This window comes from Drosophila tropicalis, unplaced genomic scaffold (assembly GCF_018151085.1).
Source record: "Drosophila tropicalis isolate 14030-0801.00 unplaced genomic scaffold, ASM1815108v1 contig_593, whole genome shotgun sequence".
Taxonomy (NCBI): Eukaryota; Metazoa; Arthropoda; class Insecta; order Diptera; family Drosophilidae; genus Drosophila; species Drosophila tropicalis.
The window spans coordinates 14,505,549-14,525,536 of record NW_027173070.1 but is presented as its reverse complement, the minus strand read 5'-3'; the positions used below and the strand labels follow the sequence as shown (position 1 = coordinate 14,525,536).

At 35.4% G+C, this 19,988-nt stretch overlaps 1 protein-coding gene across 7 annotated transcripts in view; it reads left to right on the top strand.

Annotated features, from left to right (window-relative positions):
• The first annotated feature begins 569 nt into the window (after positions 1-569).
• The window catches only part of Camta (Calmodulin-binding transcription activator), a 42,469-nt gene continuing 23,050 nt past the window's right edge, over positions 570-19,988 (top strand). For 3 of the 7 annotated variants that reach the window (XM_068291892.1, XM_068291891.1, XM_068291890.1), the window contains exons 1-3: positions 571-859; positions 4,263-4,876; positions 4,941-5,532. In XM_068291892.1, coding sequence (XP_068147993.1) covers positions 826-859; positions 4,263-4,876; positions 4,941-5,532 — 1,240 coding nt within the window. In that variant the 5' untranslated portion in view covers positions 571-825. Of the gene's footprint in view, positions 860-4,262; positions 4,877-4,940; positions 5,533-19,988 lie in introns of all 7 variants that reach the window. The other 4 variants (XM_068291893.1, XM_068291894.1, XM_068291889.1 and 1 more) reach the window with 2 other exon arrangements.

The following is a 19,988-nucleotide window of genomic DNA, read 5'->3' as shown; positions in this document are numbered from 1 at the left end:
GCTTGGACGCCTCGTTTGTGTATGTTTGTGTGTATGACGGGTGTGTGTGCCTATTTGCACTAGAGCGAGAGGGAAAGACTTCCGTTGAGGCTACAGTTTTGGCGAAAGTTTTAACAATGTTGTTGGCCAAAAGGAGAAAGGTTAAGCAAGGGCAAATACACTACATTTCAATTTAATTATGACAACCAAATGTCGAAGCGAATGTTTTACTCATATTTGAATGTTCGAATATTTGAATTTGGCGCTCAACTGTTAGTTAATGAAACGACTACCCTGATAACGATAGTTATCGATAAGAAGCCAACAAAATAAATCGAAATAATTGAAAAAGATTTGCACTGAAACTAACAAATGTATAATTTGCTAATGGGAATTTTCTTGAATTTGCAACCAAATTTCCCATTTAATGCAATTTTTTGCAGTCCAACATTTTGTTAAGTAAGTATCGATATAAATTATTCACATCACTAAGAAAATTTAGTATTTTATTTGCTGGCTGGCCACACTGTTGTCTGTTTACCTTTTCGTGAGTTTTTCACTGTTTTGTATGTGTGTGTTTTATTGTGTTGCTGTATATGTGTGTGTGTGTGTGTGCGTGTTGGAAAATGAAAAATGCAAACCCAGCAGCAGAGTGAAAATAAGAATGCAATAGAAAAGTTAAGAAAAGCTTAGTTTAAAGTGTTAGAGCAATCAAATTATGCACATGGAAGTCTCATTCCTAGGCTCATACGCTTGTCCCGCCGCCGCCGCCGCCGTAGCAGCTCCCGCGAGTAAGGGCAGCAGCAGAAGAAGTCGTCGACGTCGCTGTCGCTGTTGTTGTTGGACATGGAACAAACCTATCGCCTAAATCTGCAACATTGTAAGTTTCTATACGACAGACAGAGACAAAATGCCACAGTAAGTGCGTGAGTGAGCGAGAAGGCAAGAAAATCAGGACTTTTTTGGATTGTCTTTTGCCAATTTTTTTTTGGCCCCAATTTTTGATGCGTCAATCTGTTATCTTTTTCAAGGGAGGTGTGTATAGTTGCTGATAACTAAAATATTTGGGCCTCGATTACCTGACAAAATGTGTTTGTTGTATTGGTTTTTCAATTAGTTTTGTGTTTTCTCCTCTTGCTCTTGCGTTGGCCAAGGGCACAACGTGCGCAGCGCGAAGGGGTGCCAAAGAGTGGGGGGGATAGTTCGTGTTGATCCCCCAAACCCCCCCTTCCCTTGGCGATTCTCATGTCAATGTGGTGCTTGTCTCTTCTTTAACCCTCTATTAAGCAGTTTTCCTGCGTTTTTCCTCTGTTGTTGTTTATGTTTGTTGTTGTTGTTGTTCCTGTGGTGGCATTTAGCACTCTCTATTTGATTTATGTTTCTAATAAAATTTCTATAGACTTGCAATTTGTCGTGTTTTGTTATACAGAGACCACCCCCCACCTTGCTAATGTTGCACCCCTTTCCATTATCTGCGTTAATGCCACGTGCAAGATACAGTGACATAAAATTCATTTGGTGGAGAAACTTAAATGAGATAATTTTTGGAAAATTTTGTGTCAGTTCATCCTTATAAGGATTAAAATATGATTGAATAATATATACTAACTTTCGATAAGCCTAAATAGACACACAATCTCGTGGCGGCTAACTAGCATTGAGTTTTTTCAAACAGTAATATAGTAATAAAGGATATGTAGAATTTAGGGATGGGTCTTATAAAGGTTTCATAAACTTGCATTCAAATAAGAGTGAGATACCTATCAAATTGGCGTTACAATTTATATGTCCCAAAAAAAAAAAAACATTAGAAAACAATTAATTTCTATTTACTACTCAAATGTATCTTAATACATGTACTCCCTATTCCTTGGCTTAGTGGAGACCAACTCAGTCTATAAAACAGTTAGGGGTAGTACTATCGTGGATATCATGTATCATCTGCCTAGAACCCCAACATATGTATGTATGTATGTATGTACATATGTGTGTTTTCTTTTGTGTATTGTATTCCTACAGTTTTAAACTTAATTAAAACCTCTTCAAAATTAAACATTGCTTCGTATAAAAACCTTAACCTTGTACATTTTTTATTTTAGGAATGTTAAAGAAGACATCTTAGAAAATTCGACCATAATATTAGCGTCAGTAACTTAACTATCACATGTTGAGGGTGCTAGGGAAATAAGAAGATTATTTTGTTGTGTTATAGTCATAACTGGATCAGTGTATTTTTAATCTTTAACCATATAATAAATTCGTTATATTTCGCTATATTTTGATCAACCTTCAGCCCACTATAATATACTATGATGGGTATTCTCTCTTTCTCTCAATTTGAGGGGATTTGGGAACATCAAAAGCCGCGCGAATGAAAACAAAAATATGCGAACTTTCAGCATAGAGGCAAAGCCAAAGTGTTTTATGTGTTACGCGAACATGGAAGAGCAGCTTGGCTTGGCTTGCTCCTACTATGGATTGTAGTCCTGTATAGTGTGTCTGTGTGTGTGTGTCCCAGTCCTTTCCCTGCCATCTATTACAATGAAGTATGTGCGCCTGAATGAATGGCGACCTCTTCTTGCCCTCCTCGTTTCTATCTTCGTGTTAGCCTAGAGGCAGGCGACCTTTTTGTACAGACAGACAGACAGACACATGTCCACTTGGGTCAGAGAGATGGTCACATGTGTGTTTGAGTGTGTGAAGACACTGAAATAAAAGGGACATGGGGCGAGTCAGCGTAAACGGCTAATTATGACCCGCACGTTTTTCTCTAAAAACAAACATACAGAACACATTTTTGGGGGCGGCGAAATGGAATGAAAGGGCAAAGAGGGTGTCAGAAGGTAGGCGGTCGGGGGGTGGTGTAGAGTGTAGAAAGGATGGACAAGTGTTTAGGCAACATTTTCAAATGTTTCCGGCGTGCACTTTACGTTTTGTTTCGTGTCGCCTTTAGCCTTGAGAGTCTATATTTGGCAACGCACATGTAACTTGGCTCACCTCTTCTCCTTTACTCCCCATCTCTGTTGTTCGTCTCTGTTCGTTTCTCTGTATGTTTGTTTGTTGCACTTTTATTGCGATCTCTCTTCTTTCTTTTTTTTTGTTCGAGGGGAGGGGGGCGGGACTAAGTAGTCGTAGTCGTAGTCATAGTCATAGTCCTGCCGTCCTTAGGCCGTCCTTTATGTCCCTGCCATAAACATGTCGTCTTTCGCTTGATTTAGCGCCTGACCTCCGCCTCCTTCCTTATTCTCCCTCCCTCCTTAATGCTGCTTGCTCCATTGTTGGCAAACAATTCAGTTTTTCGTCGTCTAAGCCACTGACCGCTCAACAAAACACTCGGCGTATACGTAATATGTGTGTGTGTGTTTTGTTTTTTTTACACTTTTCTCCACTCCCCGTAAAATGCAACAATGGCGCGCCTCAGTCTATCGTATCATATTTGTTATTTGCCTTTACCCCTGCTACACCCTTTTGTTACCCTTTCGACAATTTCTAATGCAAATTATGAACTCGCCAGCTTTCAGTTCATCGATATAAAGTAATAAATCTTTTTTGGCCTCTGAAGTTTCTATTGAATTTCCATGCACAATGTGTGTGTTCGTTAGTACTCGCAGCCAATATTCATGTCAATTTGGTCGTTTTGGTAAGGAAAAGAGAACATGTCCAAAATAAGTAACAAGAACTTAAGCGTTCCCATTCATCCCTTGGTTATCGAATGTCAATTATAACACATTACTTTCAAACATTTCTGAAGAAGATACAAAGCAAAATGCAAAAGCTATCAAAGTGGAATAAAAATTTTACAAGAAAGTTTTCTTTGCTTTTCTGTTTTCACCGCTTCTTGTTTGGGAATCTTTTAAAATAGCTAAAATTATATTCTGTATTGCTTTGTCTCTAGTCTTATCCACTTGACTACTATTTGACTTGAAGTTTTTCATTACATTTTTCAACATTTTGAAAAATCCTCTTCATTAAATATTCTACATAAGTTAGGAATCCTCTTTTTGCAGAAAGTTGTCACTCGGGACAATCCCCTAAAAAGTTCCGTTCGATTGAATGAGTTTATTTTGAATTTAAATTTGTATTTCATTAAATACTTATAGCTTTTTCCCGGACTATAATGAGATGCTTTTTGTATACTAGTTTTTGAACATTTCTGTTTCTTAACCCTTAGTGTAATAGGCAACTATTTCACAGGATTTACCCATAATGCACAACAAGAAAAGCCATAGTAGTCAAATTATTGAAAATTTACCTAATTATTTCTTTATATATTTTTTTTTCAGCTCACAATACGAATGCAACAAAAAATGTTTTGATTAAATCGCAAAGCAGTGGCAAACTGATAACAAAAAGCAATGAAGTGGAGTCAGGAATATCAACAACAAACGCAACAACAACAACAACAACTACTTTACGTGCGGCTAAGCTCAAGATCGAGGCAATGCAACAAAAGCAGCAACAACTACAACAAAATGGAACAACCAACACAAGCAGCAGTAATATTATCCTGCTGCGCGGCACACGTAACGAAAATGGCCAAATCATCATACAAAATAAACAGGATATACTCAGCTTGCTGCAGTCAGGTGAACAGCAACAGGATAAGGGTACAGCCACGGCAATTACACTTAATCAGCTACCCACAGCCACCACAGTGGCACGGAAGACAATTCTGCAGAGCAGCAGTCAAGCGTCTACGGCCATTTCTGGCGGTCAAAATGCCAATTCTACCATCTCAATAGTGGCCAGCGGTAGTGGCAATAAGGATTCTGGCGGCAATAGTAATACCATTCTATTGCAAACTCCCATCAATGCCAGCCAATTGGAGAGTGTGCTAAAGGCTCAAGAGCGTAATAAGCATACCAAACTAATAGAAAGGCCATTCATGTTGAAGCATGTAAGTTGTAAATGCACAACAGTTTCCAATTAAAGTGTTAATTAATTTCCATTTTCTTTTGTAGGCCTCGCGTAGTCTTAGCACCGAAAGCAATACGGATGGCAAGTCTCCGTTTGTATTGCAGACATTGAAACGTTTGGAAAAATCCCAATCTATATTGGTTATAAGAAATTCTACAGCTGCTGCTGCCGCTGCCACACCGGCAACAACGTCGGCAACGATCTCTATGGCCACAACACCGCCTTTAGCTAAGGCATCCACTTCCGTGTCCAATACGTCCTCAAATTCTTCGAATATCAGTAGCATAGCACGTACCACAAAGGCGGCAAAGGGCATGGCGGCCACGTTGCATAAGCTTAAGTTGGCCACAGCAACAGTATCTGCCACAGCGGCAACAACAACAACAGCTGCAACAGGAGCAGGAGCAGCAGCAGCTGGAGGTGCCACCACCTCATCGACAGCAACCACAATTCTAAGGCTAGGGAAAAGTGCCACAACGCTGGGCATTAATGTTGGCTCTGGCAAAAGTGAAACAACGGCAACAACAACAGTGACGCCAACAACATCAAATAAATTGTCCAGCACGGTGACAACCGAACAGCAGCAGCAGCAACAACTACAATCGACGGCAACAACAAATGTGCCACTTGGGAACGGTAAGTCTCGAGGATTTTCAAATGCAGAGCATAAATTTGGCCAGGTGCAAGATTTTTGCATTCGCTGGAGGATGACGCAGTCTCCTCGCAGTTTCCTCTTTAGCAAAGATTTGAGCTTTTGTCTATTTTAGATTTTGTTGCCTACTTTTTAGGGCAAACATTTTTTTTTTTTTTTTTTTGCTGATTTTACTTGGAGCTTGGTGTTGCGGGGTGTTACATAGAACGTGGCATGCCTAACAATTATTCAATTAAATCGTTCTGTATCCTTGTCTAAGGCCCTCAAGGCACAACAACAACAAGATGAGGCACTCAGCTGTGAATATTGGCAAATGCCACGGAGATTCATTGATTTTCACACTAGTCGATGAGTTGAATCCCTGGTGAATTGAAGGAAATAGCAAAACAAAACAAAATGCGAAACAACATTTGCACTCGTCCTCTTTTGCAGCCACTCTCTGTCTCGTTCTCTCTCTCACACTCTCTCACCATGTTCTCTGTGTTGTTCATTAGTGAGTTACAAGTTATCCTTAAGTTTTCTCTGGTGGAAATGTTTCGCGTAAGCAATATACAATGAGAGCAAATCAATTCATTTGACCGTAAACTGCTTAAGAGTTTCTATTTCTTCAACATTTTATTTAGTGGCCATTGAAAGTTTCGGGTATTCTTTTTCCTTATATTTTAAGATTAAAATTTAACAAACTTTGAGAAAAGTTTTGTTTTTCCACGTAGAGATGCCAAAATTTGGTATAAGGTAATAGATAATGAAATGAGTGGCTTCTGAGAATTAAGAAAAGGACTTTGTTCCTCTATCCAAGATCAATTTCTCCTAATAAAATAACAGAATAAGGTTTCAGTTATGATGGTTTTTTAAAAAAACTAATAAACTAACTAAAATCCTTAATTGTTTAAAAGTTTCTCTTGCAAAAATCTAAAAAAAATTGTTATCGTATATGCAAAGAAACGTTAATATCTTTATTCTTAAAGGAGGAGCTTAAAAATTTCCCGGGTTTAACCAAATCATCCTTTCAATTACTACAGTTTTAATTGTTGCTGGATATTAGTATACACCATTTTCTGATAAATTTATCATATTTCATTTGATAAGGAAAAACTCTGGAAAGTACTTGGCTTTCCTTATTTAGATCCTTTATATTCCGGGCTATGTTTAATTTTCATTGAAATTTTGTTTAATTTCATTCTTAAATTGTTCGCCAATATGTTTGCATTTATTTAGTGTCCAGGAAACGTTCAATGCGAGAGATGGTAGATTAGCCAACTGACAATTTAGTATAAGTTATAATAACGAGCACGTTTCGCCTTCTGGGGGAATCAAGGACCAAGGAAATATTTGCTGACAAGACTAAAAAAAAAAAAACCGAGTGTCTTATAGATGTGTTGATTATTGCACTCAATACATAAGATACTTATATATTGGTTGCTCCTTTATTCTGCTGACACACCAAACGGCAGACAGCCAAGTGGCGTGTTGGCTAAGTGATTTTTAAGCCCGATTCAGATTTAACTTATTTTTTTTCCGGCCAATAGCTGCTGCTGCCTGCTGCCCTCTGTGTGGGTGTTCAAGTGTCAAATTGTCGCCGGCATATTGTACTTACATTTCAGTTCGTTTCGAGTATTGCTGATGTTTCAATTGCCAACCTTCCCACTTTGTCTCCGACAACCGCTCCTGTTCTAACATGTGTAATGCAGACAATGCAAAAGATTCATATCTGATTTGCAGTTAAACAAATGCTCGAAAAGAAAAGAAAATAAATCACACAAAACTAAAAAGAGAAAACTTTACCCGGCTTGCATTTTATTGATAAAACTTTAAAATATTTTAATTTAGTTTGTAGTTTAGTTTGTGTTTGGGTTTCTTTTTTTTTCATTTTGTTTTTGTTTTTATTATCATACATTGCTCATAGCCATTAGCTAAAAGGCGGCCAACCTTCAAAAAATAAAAATAAAAAAATAAAATAAAAAAGTGGAAGAGCCCCCCAAAGCAAATTAAACAAATTACACCAAACCACCCACCTAGCCAAAAAAAAAAAAAAACGAAAACGGACTTTTTCTAAATTTTTTGCAGCGATTTGTAGTATACCCTAACCTAACCTGAAAGAGGTTAGTTAAAGGTTTAGTAGTAGTTAAAAGGTTAAAGTTATATTGACAATTCACTAAGTCTCTAAATTCCAACAAGTTATATGCCTTAGACTAACAAAGGCTCCAGACCTCTGCGAAATGGTTACTACTCTTGGTGATTTCTGATTTCTATCCTGATTCTGAGCTATCTATCTTAAAAAATTGTTTTAAAGAAAGTCTATAGAACATCTGTACAAGTATCCAAAGGGAAATTAAAGTTTAATAAGTTAAATTTGTCTTATTTTTTAAGTAACTGCTCTAAGATCAAGCTGTAACTATGTATATTCTAAAAAGGCTTTAAAACTCTAAACACAATGATTTGAGATTATTTGATTATACAGTTCATTGGAGACTTTTCGATTCAAAATATTTCTTATAAAATGTCACAAAAAGGTTTATATCAGATTATTAACCGAAGCATTGGTGATATACTCTTTGTTAGGGTAAAATAGAAATAGGAGAGGTATCTATGAGATATTTTTGCATGCATGTCCCGTCATGTGTTGCTTGCTTGAATTTTTTTTCACTTTTCTTCAAAATCCTTTGACCTGTCCTCCACCGCTCTCCCCATGCCGCTGTATCCTTGCCTCTGTGTGCGCTTCATTATCATTATTTCAGTGGGCTCTAGTTCTGGCTTTGCTTTGGGTTTTTCTCTGTTTGTCGGTTTTTTTATATTTTCTTTTTGTTTTTTTTTTTTTCGTTGCTTTTCTTTCTTGAGCACATAATTGCCAAGAGAAATAAAAAAGTTTTAAATTTTTTTTTTTTTTTTGGCGCGCTTTGTTTTTTTTGCACAAAAAACTTTTTGCATTTCCGTTGTGTTATGAAACTTGAGCGTGGAAAAAAGAAAACGAAAAGGGCAAATAGCAAATTTTTTTGGAGTTTTTCTTTGCTTCTGGTACTGGGTAGTTCGTGTGAGTTAAATTGCAAAATATGATGGCCGGCGCCTGGCACCACTTCACACACACACACACACACACACACACCCATAGACAGATGCAGGAGGAGTTAAGGAGGGGAACAGATGAGGTTTAAGCAGAGTTTACTCTACAGTTGTCTAATTAGATAACACCGAGCCTAATTTGATGAGGACACGCCTACACACACACATACATTTTCTGTTTTCTTTTGTTTCAACCTCGATTATTGTGTCAATTGGTCGTTTCTAACTTTCCCCTACCCAGTCTTGTCACCCCGCTTTCTGTTTTGTTTTATTTTAGCCATATTTACACTTTGGCATGCAATCTTCTGAATTTTTTATGCTGGTTCGGTAATTTTTGACGCACAAACACATGAAAAAACATTTAAACATTCAAATTTCACATAACTAAGCAATGTTTTTATTTAGTTTAAGTACTTTATGGACGATTTTTTTGTTAATTTTGGGCACATTTGTGTGATATTATATCCTATGCGGAGCTTTTTATAAATTATAAGGAAGTACGTAAGTGCTCGATGGGTTCCAAAAAAATGTATGCAAATCATATCTTAGAACGAATAAACTAGTTTTTACAAAACATACTTTTTTCAAATCAAGAAATATTTCCATGAGCAACGTGGCGTATGCGTTATTTGACACTATAACTTTATAGAGGGCTTTTGTCGGGCGTTCTATTAGCTGAACACTGATAAATTATTCGTTTTTTGTATACCTATAAAAAGTCATGGCATTGAAAGTTTTGAATTAACCTTGAATATCAACGTCTCAGTTTATAGCCAGGCTAAGAGTAGTTAAGTAAGAAGGTACTATCTTCATCTTTCAAACTATTTTAATAAAATGCTATAACTAGGTTATTGGTCTATATATGAGACATGAAATATATTAATTGTGGTTTTCACAATGGTTTGCAAATGTTTTTAATTTTTGCAGTTTTATTTAAATGGTTTATATATAAAAACGAGATAGATATTTTTGTGCTAGAATAACCTGAAAGGTGTATTCAGCTTTAATGATATATCATGTTAGAAATAAATAATCTTTGACGTTAAAATTCCAAAAAATTTTCCCATATCCCTCCAATTGTGTTAGTGCCTACTGAATTTTTGTAGTTGGTGAGTTTTTCTTTTTTGTGGAATACAAATAATGATTGAAATATAAATCATATACTCTTTTATCTGAAATAGTTATGAGCCAATCAATGCTCTCTGTAGTTGTAATACAGTATGGATCCATTGAGTGTCAACCTGGGTATATTTTTATGATACCAAGTGGTATGCATAGCATATTCCCCATTCTCAATTGGAAAACGCACACGAAGATGATCCACATCAATTTCATAATTCGTTACTCGAAATGTTTCATTTGCCTGAAAGAAACCGTCAACAAAAAGTAATTAATATATCAATCATTCACTTACCAGAAGTGGACAGGTGTGATTAAAGTTCGTATATGGACTTATATACTCATAGGCCAACTTCATAAGTAAATTATTCGCGTTTTTTAGAAATGCACAAACATTTCCTTTATAATTATACAGAAAAGGTCGCCAGCCATTCAAACGTTTGAAGTACTCAACACGTATCTGCAAGTTAATTTATATAATGCTACTAAGTCATGCCACTCTGATATTGATATTCGACTTACCCATACGTCATTGGCATATTGTTTCTGTATGTATTCCAAATTGATAGAGTTCCTGTTTCGATTTATGGCTTTAATGCGACACAATGTAAATTCTCCATAATTCTTATCAATAATATTGCAATGAAGACTCTTGAACTTTGACTCCACATTGAATATCAAAATGCTAACGCATAAGAGAAGACAAGTGACTTGATCTATCCTCATGGTTTGACTGATTTTAATTAAGTGGTATTTTCAATTTATACTTTTGGAATATCTATACCGAAATATATTTTAATGCTTTGGTAAGTATATTAATTGTTTTTTGCACATGTTTTTAATTTCTGCAATTTTATTCGAATTATTTAAATATATACCACATATATATTTTCTGCTTGAATGCAGTTTTAGTAATCGACTTAATTAATATTATATGTCATTTAAATTTATGTGGTTCATCTTTAATGATTTTCCTTTTTAGTTATTTTCAAAGGATCTTACAGGTGATAAAGATTAATATACTCTTTTGTCTTTTGTCTGAGACTATCAATGTTCTTTATAGTTGTAATACAGTATGGATCCATTAAGGGTTAACCTTGGGACCTTTTTGTGATACCAAGTCATATGCATAGCATATTCCCCATTCTCAATTGGATAACGCACACGGAGATTATCAACATTTAGTTCAAAATTCGATACTCGGAATGTTTCATTCGGCTTAAAAAGACAATCGAAAATTGTAATTGAAATACAAGAAAAATACATACATCATTAACCTACCAATAGTGGGCAGGTATGATTAAAGTTAGTATATGGATTTATATACTCAAATGCCAACTTCAAGAGCATGCTATTCGCACTTCTTAGAAATGCACAAAGATCCACTTTATAATTATATAGAAAGGGTCGCCAGCCATTCAAACGTTTGAAGTACTCAACGCGTAACTGCAAGTTGATTAAAATAATGATTCGGAGAGTGTTTCTTTTTCATGTCATATGGGACTTACCGACAAATCATTAGAATATTGTTTCTGTAGATATTCCACATTGATCGAGTTCCTATTTCGATTTATGGCTTTAATGCGACACATTGTAAAATCTCCGTAATCCTTATCAATAGCATTACAATGAAGACTCTTGAACTTTGACTCCACATTGAATAGCAAAAAGCTAACGCTTAAAAAAAGACAAGTGACTTGAACTATTCTCATGATTTGACTGACTTTAATGTAGTGCTATTTTTAATATATACTTTTCGAATATCCACACCGATATAGATCACATGAAGTATATTAATTGTTTTTTGACAACTGCTTGCACGTTTTTTTAATTTCTGTAATTTTATTCAAATTATTTTTATAAATACCACATGTATTTTCTGCTTGAATAACTCCATAGCTTTTTAGTAATAGACTAAATTAATATTCTATGTCATTGAAATTTAAGTGATTTTTCCTTATTCCCCCGATTGTATGAATACCTACTAGATGTTTCCGTTTCAGTTAGTTTTGCAATATTAGATGTCAATGTTCTCTGTAGTCGTAATACAGTATGGATCCATTAAGGGATAACCTTGGGACTTTTTTGTGATACCAAGTCATATGCATAGCATATTCCCCATTCTCAATTGGAAAACGCACACGGAGATTATAAACATTTAGTTCAAAATTCGATACTCGGAATGTTTCATTCGGCTAAAAGAGACCATCAAGAATTGTGATTTATATACAGACAAACATGCTTTAATCATTCACTTACCAATATTGGACAGGTGCGATTAAAGTTAGCATATGGTGAGATATATTCAAAAGCCAATTTGAAAAGCATGCTATTCGCAGTTCTTAGAAATGCACAAAGATCCACTTTATAATTATAGAGAAAGGGTCGCCAGCCATTCAAACGTTTGAAGTACTCAACCCGTAACTGCATGTTCATTAAAATAGTAGTTCTTGTTCTTCTTCTGGCAAATGAATAAATATTAGATTGCACTTACCGACAAATCATTGGCATATTGTTTCTGTATGTATTCCACATTGATCGAGTTCCTATATCGATTTATGGCTTTAATGCGACACAATGTAAAATCTCCATAATTCTTATCAATTGCATCGCAATGAAGACTCTTGAACTTTGAATCTACATTAAATATCAAAAAGCTAATGCTTAAGAGAAGACAAGTGACTTGAACTATCCTCATGATTGGACTGTATTTTTTATAGTGCTATTGTCTTTATATAGTTTTTTAATATCTATGCCAATATAGAGGATGTAAAGTATTTTAATTGTTTTTTGACAACTAAAATGGTTTATGTAAATACCAAATCGAGATTTACTGCTTGAACAATTTCAAACGTGCAGTATTAATTTTAGATTTTCAATACTATTCATAATCAAAATTTAAGTGCTTGACTTTAAAATTAATTGTGTTCATTTGTCCCTTGTACCCTCAAATCAGTATTTAATAAATGTTTACGCTTAGTGATTGTTGTTTTCAGTTATTTATAGGTGAAAAACATTCAAATATTATAATTTGTATAACATATGTATATCTCGATCTTAAACACATAGTTTAATTCAAAGTTTTAATTGTTTTTTTTTTTTTTAATTTTTTTAATAGGTTCTATATTTCTAAAAGCTTCATTCTGTGAAAAAAGTATTTCAGTCTGAACCAAATCACCCAAAACCAAAACTTTTTGACCAGTTTAAGTTCAATATTTTTAAAAACAAAAATATGACTCTTGTGAGAAACTGATTATTATAAATAAATTTTGAGACCGTTCAAGGTTCTTTGTAGTTGTGGTACAGAATAGATCCATTAATGGTTAATCTGGGGACTTTTTTATGATACCAAATCATATGCATGGCATATTCCCCATTCTCAATGGGAAAACGCAGGCGAAAATCATTCATGTCCAGTTCAAAATTGAATACTCGAAATGTTTCATTCGGCTGAAAGAGGCAATGGAGACCGGTTTCTAATATATAAAGGTTTCAAGTATTCACTTACCAACAAGGGACAGGTATGATTAAAGTTAGTATATGGGCTTAAATATTCGAAAAATATTTTTAATACCATATTATTTGCGCTTCTTTGAAAAGCACAAAGATCAACTTTATAATTATATAGAAAAGGTCGCCAGCCACTTAAACGTTTGAAGAACTGAAAGTGTAACTGTAAAATAATACAAATGAAAAGACATTTGTGAAATATTGTATTGTGAACTTACCGTTAAATCATTGGAATATTGTTTCTGTAGATATTCCAAATTGATCGAGTTTCTATTTCGATTTATGGCTTTGATGCGACAAGATGTAAAATCTCCATAATCCTTATCAATGGCATTGCAATGGAGACTATTGAACTTTGACTCCACGTTGACTATTAAAGAGCTGAGGCATAGGAGCAGACCTCCAATCTGAAGTATACTCATGTTTGAACTGATATTAATATAAACCATCATCCAAAGCCAAGACGGCATAGAAGTTAATTGTTCTATTAAATGGATTCTCCATTTGTTGTTTATATCAGCAATTAATGTGTTTATAAATATTTGAAAAACATTTTCTGCTTCAAAAACTCATATAATAATTTTTTAATTGCTTTATTTATGCTTTGAATTTCTAAATAGTCGATTATAAGCATTGCAACAAATTACATATGTACATACATATATCATTTACATTTTAGAAATTCAGCAGACTTCTAATTTTAAATTGCAGAATTACGAAATGTAACAAAAACATTTGCACATAAATAAAAACTGAAACAAATTTGGATAACCTAGTACAGCTCATTAAACATTTTGATTCAACAAGTGGGAAAATTATAGTTATAAAGTTATAAATTAAAACATTCTTAGTTCCATAACCCAATTAACTAATGCAAAAATGTGTGCCTAAAATGTTGTATGACAACAATTTGGACTATATATATTATAATTTGTAGAAAATTGACATATTTTACGCGACATAATTGCGCGTTGATTAAAAATTCCATTGAGCTAAAAACTTGAGTGTGTTGGCTGTTTGGGGTAGGACTAAACAGAGAACCAGTTGATAATGATGATGAAGATGATAATAATAATGATGATGATGATAAAGGCGACGACGAGGTGCCGTTAGGTTCAACCAATGCGCAGGTCTCTAACAAATGGAACCAACCCCTAGTTTAGAACTATAAATGACTGTGTGTGTGTGTGTGAGTTTGTGTAGGAGCCATTGGCAGCGACCAACCCACACAGTTCTCTTGCCATTAAAACAGAATTAGGCTAATTGTGCAAATATAGATGTTAGAACAGATTTTTTGGGACCGAGTTTTAATTTAGAATCTAAAACGTTGCCAAAAGGAACTACAAAAAACTGTTCCCGGCACTCACACGAAGTGGTTCAATCTCTCGACTAGCTACCATTCACCACTCCGCCCGGTATGGTGGGATGCCCCGTAGAAAACTATAACTTTCCATATCCATCATTTGGCATCTTCTTCCCCCGTCAGTCTTTCATCTCGCTCTGGCGTATTTGTTCAAATGGGCAGCCAACCCGACGAATCCTAGTTGAATGCGCTGGCGAAGTTTTGTTGTTTACGTTTCGCGTTTCTCGTGCAATGGCATTCGGCTTTGGCTTTAGCCGAAGTAGATATACGACTGAACAGTCCGACCATGTCCTTGCTGTGAGTATTTTGTCGAGTTCAGTTTTCAGACCTTGGCCAAACGTGTCGGATGTCGCGGAATAATACGACAGTGCCGTCTACGTCATTTGTCATTCTCGTTCTCGTCGTCGTCTTCGTCGTAGGTTGCATTTACGTTACATTTACGTTGCGGCGTTACGTGATTATTTAACGTTGAATGCGAATGCGTGGGCGAATGCCACCGGGCCAAATGCCAATATTGTTTCAACAAATATCAACAGCAGATCAGATCAACAACATCAACAACAACAACATTACCAAGGTTCCTTCCCCCATTGGCTTGTCATTTGTTTATGTAATTGGTTTTCGGTGTTGTTTTCATTTTCCCCGTGTTTTTTGTTTTCCTCCTGTCGTATTTATTTTTCTTCTTTTTTATTTATTTACTGGTAATCCCATTTAATGTTGTGTCAATGTTGTTCACCTTAATTGATGTACTTAAGTTTTGTTTTTCGAATTGTATTTAACATAATTATAAATATATAAACAAGAAATATTTTTGAGCGTATAAATGTAAAATTATCAAGCTTGTTTTTAAACAAAATGCTCTGAGATTATAAATTCATGAAACTATATTTATTATACCTTTAGAAAATAATGTGTGAATGAAGGACTTAAAATATAAGTTTTGAAAAAGTTATTCAAGGCAACTAATGTAATTATTCATGTGTTTCATAAGTGATTTAATGTTAAAAATTGATAATCTAACTGCTTGTTACGATTTGGCTTTATTCGATTTTATTTCATAAGAAAAATTTTCATTTAAAAAAGTGTTTATAGTTTTGGGTTTTTATTAGTTGATTGTTTTCCATTTATACGCTCAAATTGCATATAGTAAATATGCTAAACAATATTTGTGTAGTGAATTTAAATTCAATTGATGTTGTAATTAATGTGTTTTAATATATACATGTATGTGTGTGCGTTTTGTTTATTCTATCGGTGTCTATTATTAACTAACTCTTATCTGTATAAAAAAACTCTTTTAATCTATAAGAAGTCTTGCGATTTTGGGTAACTCAAAGATACAATAGAAGGCTGTATATTATGATATCGTCAAGGCAGACCAAATTTTTTGGCTAGATGATTCATGACATTCTTCATAGTGTTTATTTAGCTGGGGGACTGTCAACCTAGTTTATAAACCTCTGACAACTGACAGTAGATTAAGGAAATGTAAATATAGTTTTATTTTGCAATTGAATTGAACTTGGGTTCAAGGCCCAGAAAGAGTTGTGTAAAATGTAATGTTCAACAAAATTTAAATGTGTGTGTGTGTGTGTGTGTGTGTCAGTGACTACTCAAAGTCATAAATGATCTAAATAAATATATGTATGTATGTATGTTGTAAGTCCAAAATTTTAAGAAGCAATTGTATTTTTCCTAGTTTGTACACCGTGATAGAATAGAACGTGATTGTGAATTCTTGTGTTGACACACGACCGCCTGGGTTAGGTTGGGTTGTATGTCAAAATAAGTGAGATAAAACGATCGTCGGACTTGGTCGTTTATCAGCTTTACGGAGTGACATTATCAACTCTTCCGACTAAGCCTAAAATCTACTACGATTTATCTTTTGTATATATTAAAATAATATAAAAATATTTAAATTAGAAAATTGTACAGATTTGAACTTGTAGGAAATAATAAAAGAATTTAATAGAGCGGGTCTTTAGTTACCGCTCCGATTGCAACGCGAAAAGACGCTCAAAGCGGACTAATCAAGTGATCAGTGTGAGCAAAGAAAAGTGATCAAGTTATAACAAGAAAAATAAGAAGAAAACATTTTTCCAAATGGCAGGCTATCGGTCTCTACCCTTGGCTCCCGTTTCGGCCAGCAGTATTGCGGCAACGGCTGCCACAGTTCCTGCAAATGCCGGAACTATGGCCTATTCGGCCCATCATCAATCTATGACGGCCATGTCAAATAATGGTATAATCTATCAATCGGCTGTGCATGCCTCTATACACAGTTTGAATCGCTCATCAACGACCACGCATCATCATATTCTAGCTACTGCAACAGCAACAGCAGCGACAGCAGCAGCAGCAACAGCGGCAGCAGCAGCTGCAGTAGTTGCACTGCCGACGGCAGCGGCAGTTAATCAACCGCAGCAATCTAACTATGGCCAGCAGCAGCAACATATCCCGCAGCAGCAGCCATCTCAACAGCAGCATCAACAATCCCCACAGCAACAAATGATGAGCCATCAGCAACATTCGGTTGTACACCAGCAGCAGCAGCAGCAACAACAACAGCAGCAACCTCATTATACTGCCCACCACCAACACCACCTCCAACAGCAGCAACAACAACAAGCAGCTGCCTTGCAACACCACCATCACCATCATCATCATCACCACCAACAATTGTCGCTGCATCAGAACCACTTATATTTCAGTGGCTCCAGTTTGACCGGCCATCACCATCATCATCATCGGCAGATCTTCAGTCATCTCCAGAGCGCCCTGATGCCGCTCAGCGTTAGTAAGTATGCCGATGTCTATCTCTGTCTAGTTGTGGGCGTGGCAAACACTTTTTGGGTGAGAGAATCTTTGATCTCTACTTGTTGTTGATTCTCTTTTTGGTGTTGCATGTTTGTCTAGCTCTTAACTAACTATTTCAAACCAGTTAACGTTATCGATGTTGTTATTCTTATTGTTCTTTTAAATGTGTCTGTGTATATTATGTGCTATAGATCTTACAGAAATCTCTGTTATCTCTTTTACATACAGTTATTTAATTGTAAAGAAATTTATTTTCCTCACAAAACGCAATGTCATTTACTTGTTATTAAACGAAAATTTTAAATGTTTTTTGTACTAGCAGAATGGAGGTGTAACCAAATGAATCCAGTCATAAAAAGCTTTCTCTAAATGATCTCAAAAGTATGCTATAATTAATGGGGTGTTTTAGTAATGAGGAAAACAGACCATGTACATCTATATTTTGAAATCAATCAGCATGGAGAAGTGAAATTGATTTACTCATTTTCATTCCTTGCAAAAATATGACCATCAAACGCAAACAATTGTTAAAAATTTCTATAAAAATGTCTTACAACTTAAATGTTGAAGGGTCACTCGGGGTTTCAGTTGGTTTTACACGGGGGAATAATTTAAGCATTTTGCATTTTATAAACATTTCATTAAATTTTATTTCATACTCGTATCTTCCTGTGCAATATTTCGCACGCCATACCAAAACGCGTGCGAAGCGTCGCGCATATGTTGGTTGGTTGTTTCCCCACTTACAGTTAGAAATGGAGTTGGAGTTGACTTTATTATTGTTGTTGACAAAGGACACATGCACACACACACACACACATCCAGCGATACTTACAACGAGCCTAAAAACCTAAACTACAGACAATTGAAACAAAAGGCCGCCAAGTTAAGGAGACCCAAAAGCAAAACTGAGGCAAAGTGAAGCGAAGCGTTTCCAAGCCATTGGGTCTCGCAGGTGAGGTGCGTGTATGTATGGATATGTGTGAATGTGTGTGTGGCTAACAATGCAAAATATGCTTAACATTTGGTTTCTGCTGTTGTTGTTACTGTTTTGGCTTAGTTTTTTATGCCCTGCCTCGTCTGCTTCTCTGTCATGTCCCTGGTCCTATCTTTGTCTCATTTATATTTCCCTTGTCTTTTGTTGCACATTGAAATATGTCAGCAATTGTTGCAGCGTTTTTGCTTCGACTTCTGTTCTTGTTGTTGTTGCTGGCAACCATTGTCACATTAGATTTTGTGGCTGCCCGGCGGCCGCTTAACTTTATTATTTTAACTTAACGGCATTTTAAGTGTTTTTTATGTTATGAAAACCGTATGGAGAACAATGAGCTGCCTCTGTACGTGTGTGTGTGTGTGTGTGTTTGGCAGGTGAAAATTAAGGAGAAATTGCATCACAAGAAGTAGGAGTAGACGGAGGAATGGCATTCATAATAAACCCAAAAGAAGCAGCTTCATTATGTATAGCATACTTTTTTGCGCTCCTCATGTAAAAACGAAAAACAAACACAAGTGCATGTGAGTGTTTGTGTGTGTCTGTGCTTCAATCTTTTTGTGTTGGGTTCATTGTTCTAAAGTTGGTTTAGTATATATATTTTTTTTTTTTCCAAAAATCGATAATAATACAAATTTTTAAGTTTTAAAATTTAGCTTAGGAAAATTTATAGAAATTTATAAATATAATCTTTCAAGTTTTACACAGTTTTTGCCAAGAGCTAGAATATATACAATTATATATTTTGTGTGTTTAATTAATAACTTGATCTACTATCATTAAATCGAATGGGTTTCAACTGTACAAACAAAACGAAGTCCGGTAAAGCTGAAACTATCTTTCGATATCTGTGAATGTTTTAAATCTAATCTAATCTTACATCCTCATCGTTGGCATAGATATGGCTTGCATATTGGTTTGTGCTATTTGCACTCAACTTCGCTAAGATCAGGGAAATATATCTTGACTCGGGGAGGATTCAGAATGAGAGAGAGATTGAGACTTGATAATATATTGTTTATGTTTCATTGTAGCTGATCCCACCACGAACGGAAGTACAAATAATCATATAAACCACACGATCCGGTTAATTTTTCAAGAAATTTTCCTTCATTTTGACGTCCCCTAATTCTTTCTCCAACATTTTGAGTTTAATTCTTGACCTATTTGTTTGAATTATTTTCGTTCTTTTTCTTTAAAGTTTTCTTAAAAATTTGTCTACCTTTGCAAAGTAAAAATGCAAAATGTTACATTTAAATACGAAATCAGGGACAATTGTCCAGTGGCCCAAAAGTACCAAAAAGTGTGAAAAACTCATAAAAGATGGCAAAGTTATAGAACAAAATTTTAATAAGCCGCTCTACTATATCCACATATCTATATACATATGTACATATATATAATGTGTGTGTTTTTGTGGGTCGTCTTATGCAAGGCAGCAGAAACTTGGCAGCTGAGCTAAGGATAGACCACAGTCACAGTCAGTCACTCAGTCAGTCTTTCTGTCTGTCTGTCTGTGTGTTTGTCCAGCCTTCGCTTTTCTTGGTCTCTAGGGTTAGGGAATTGGTAATAAAAAA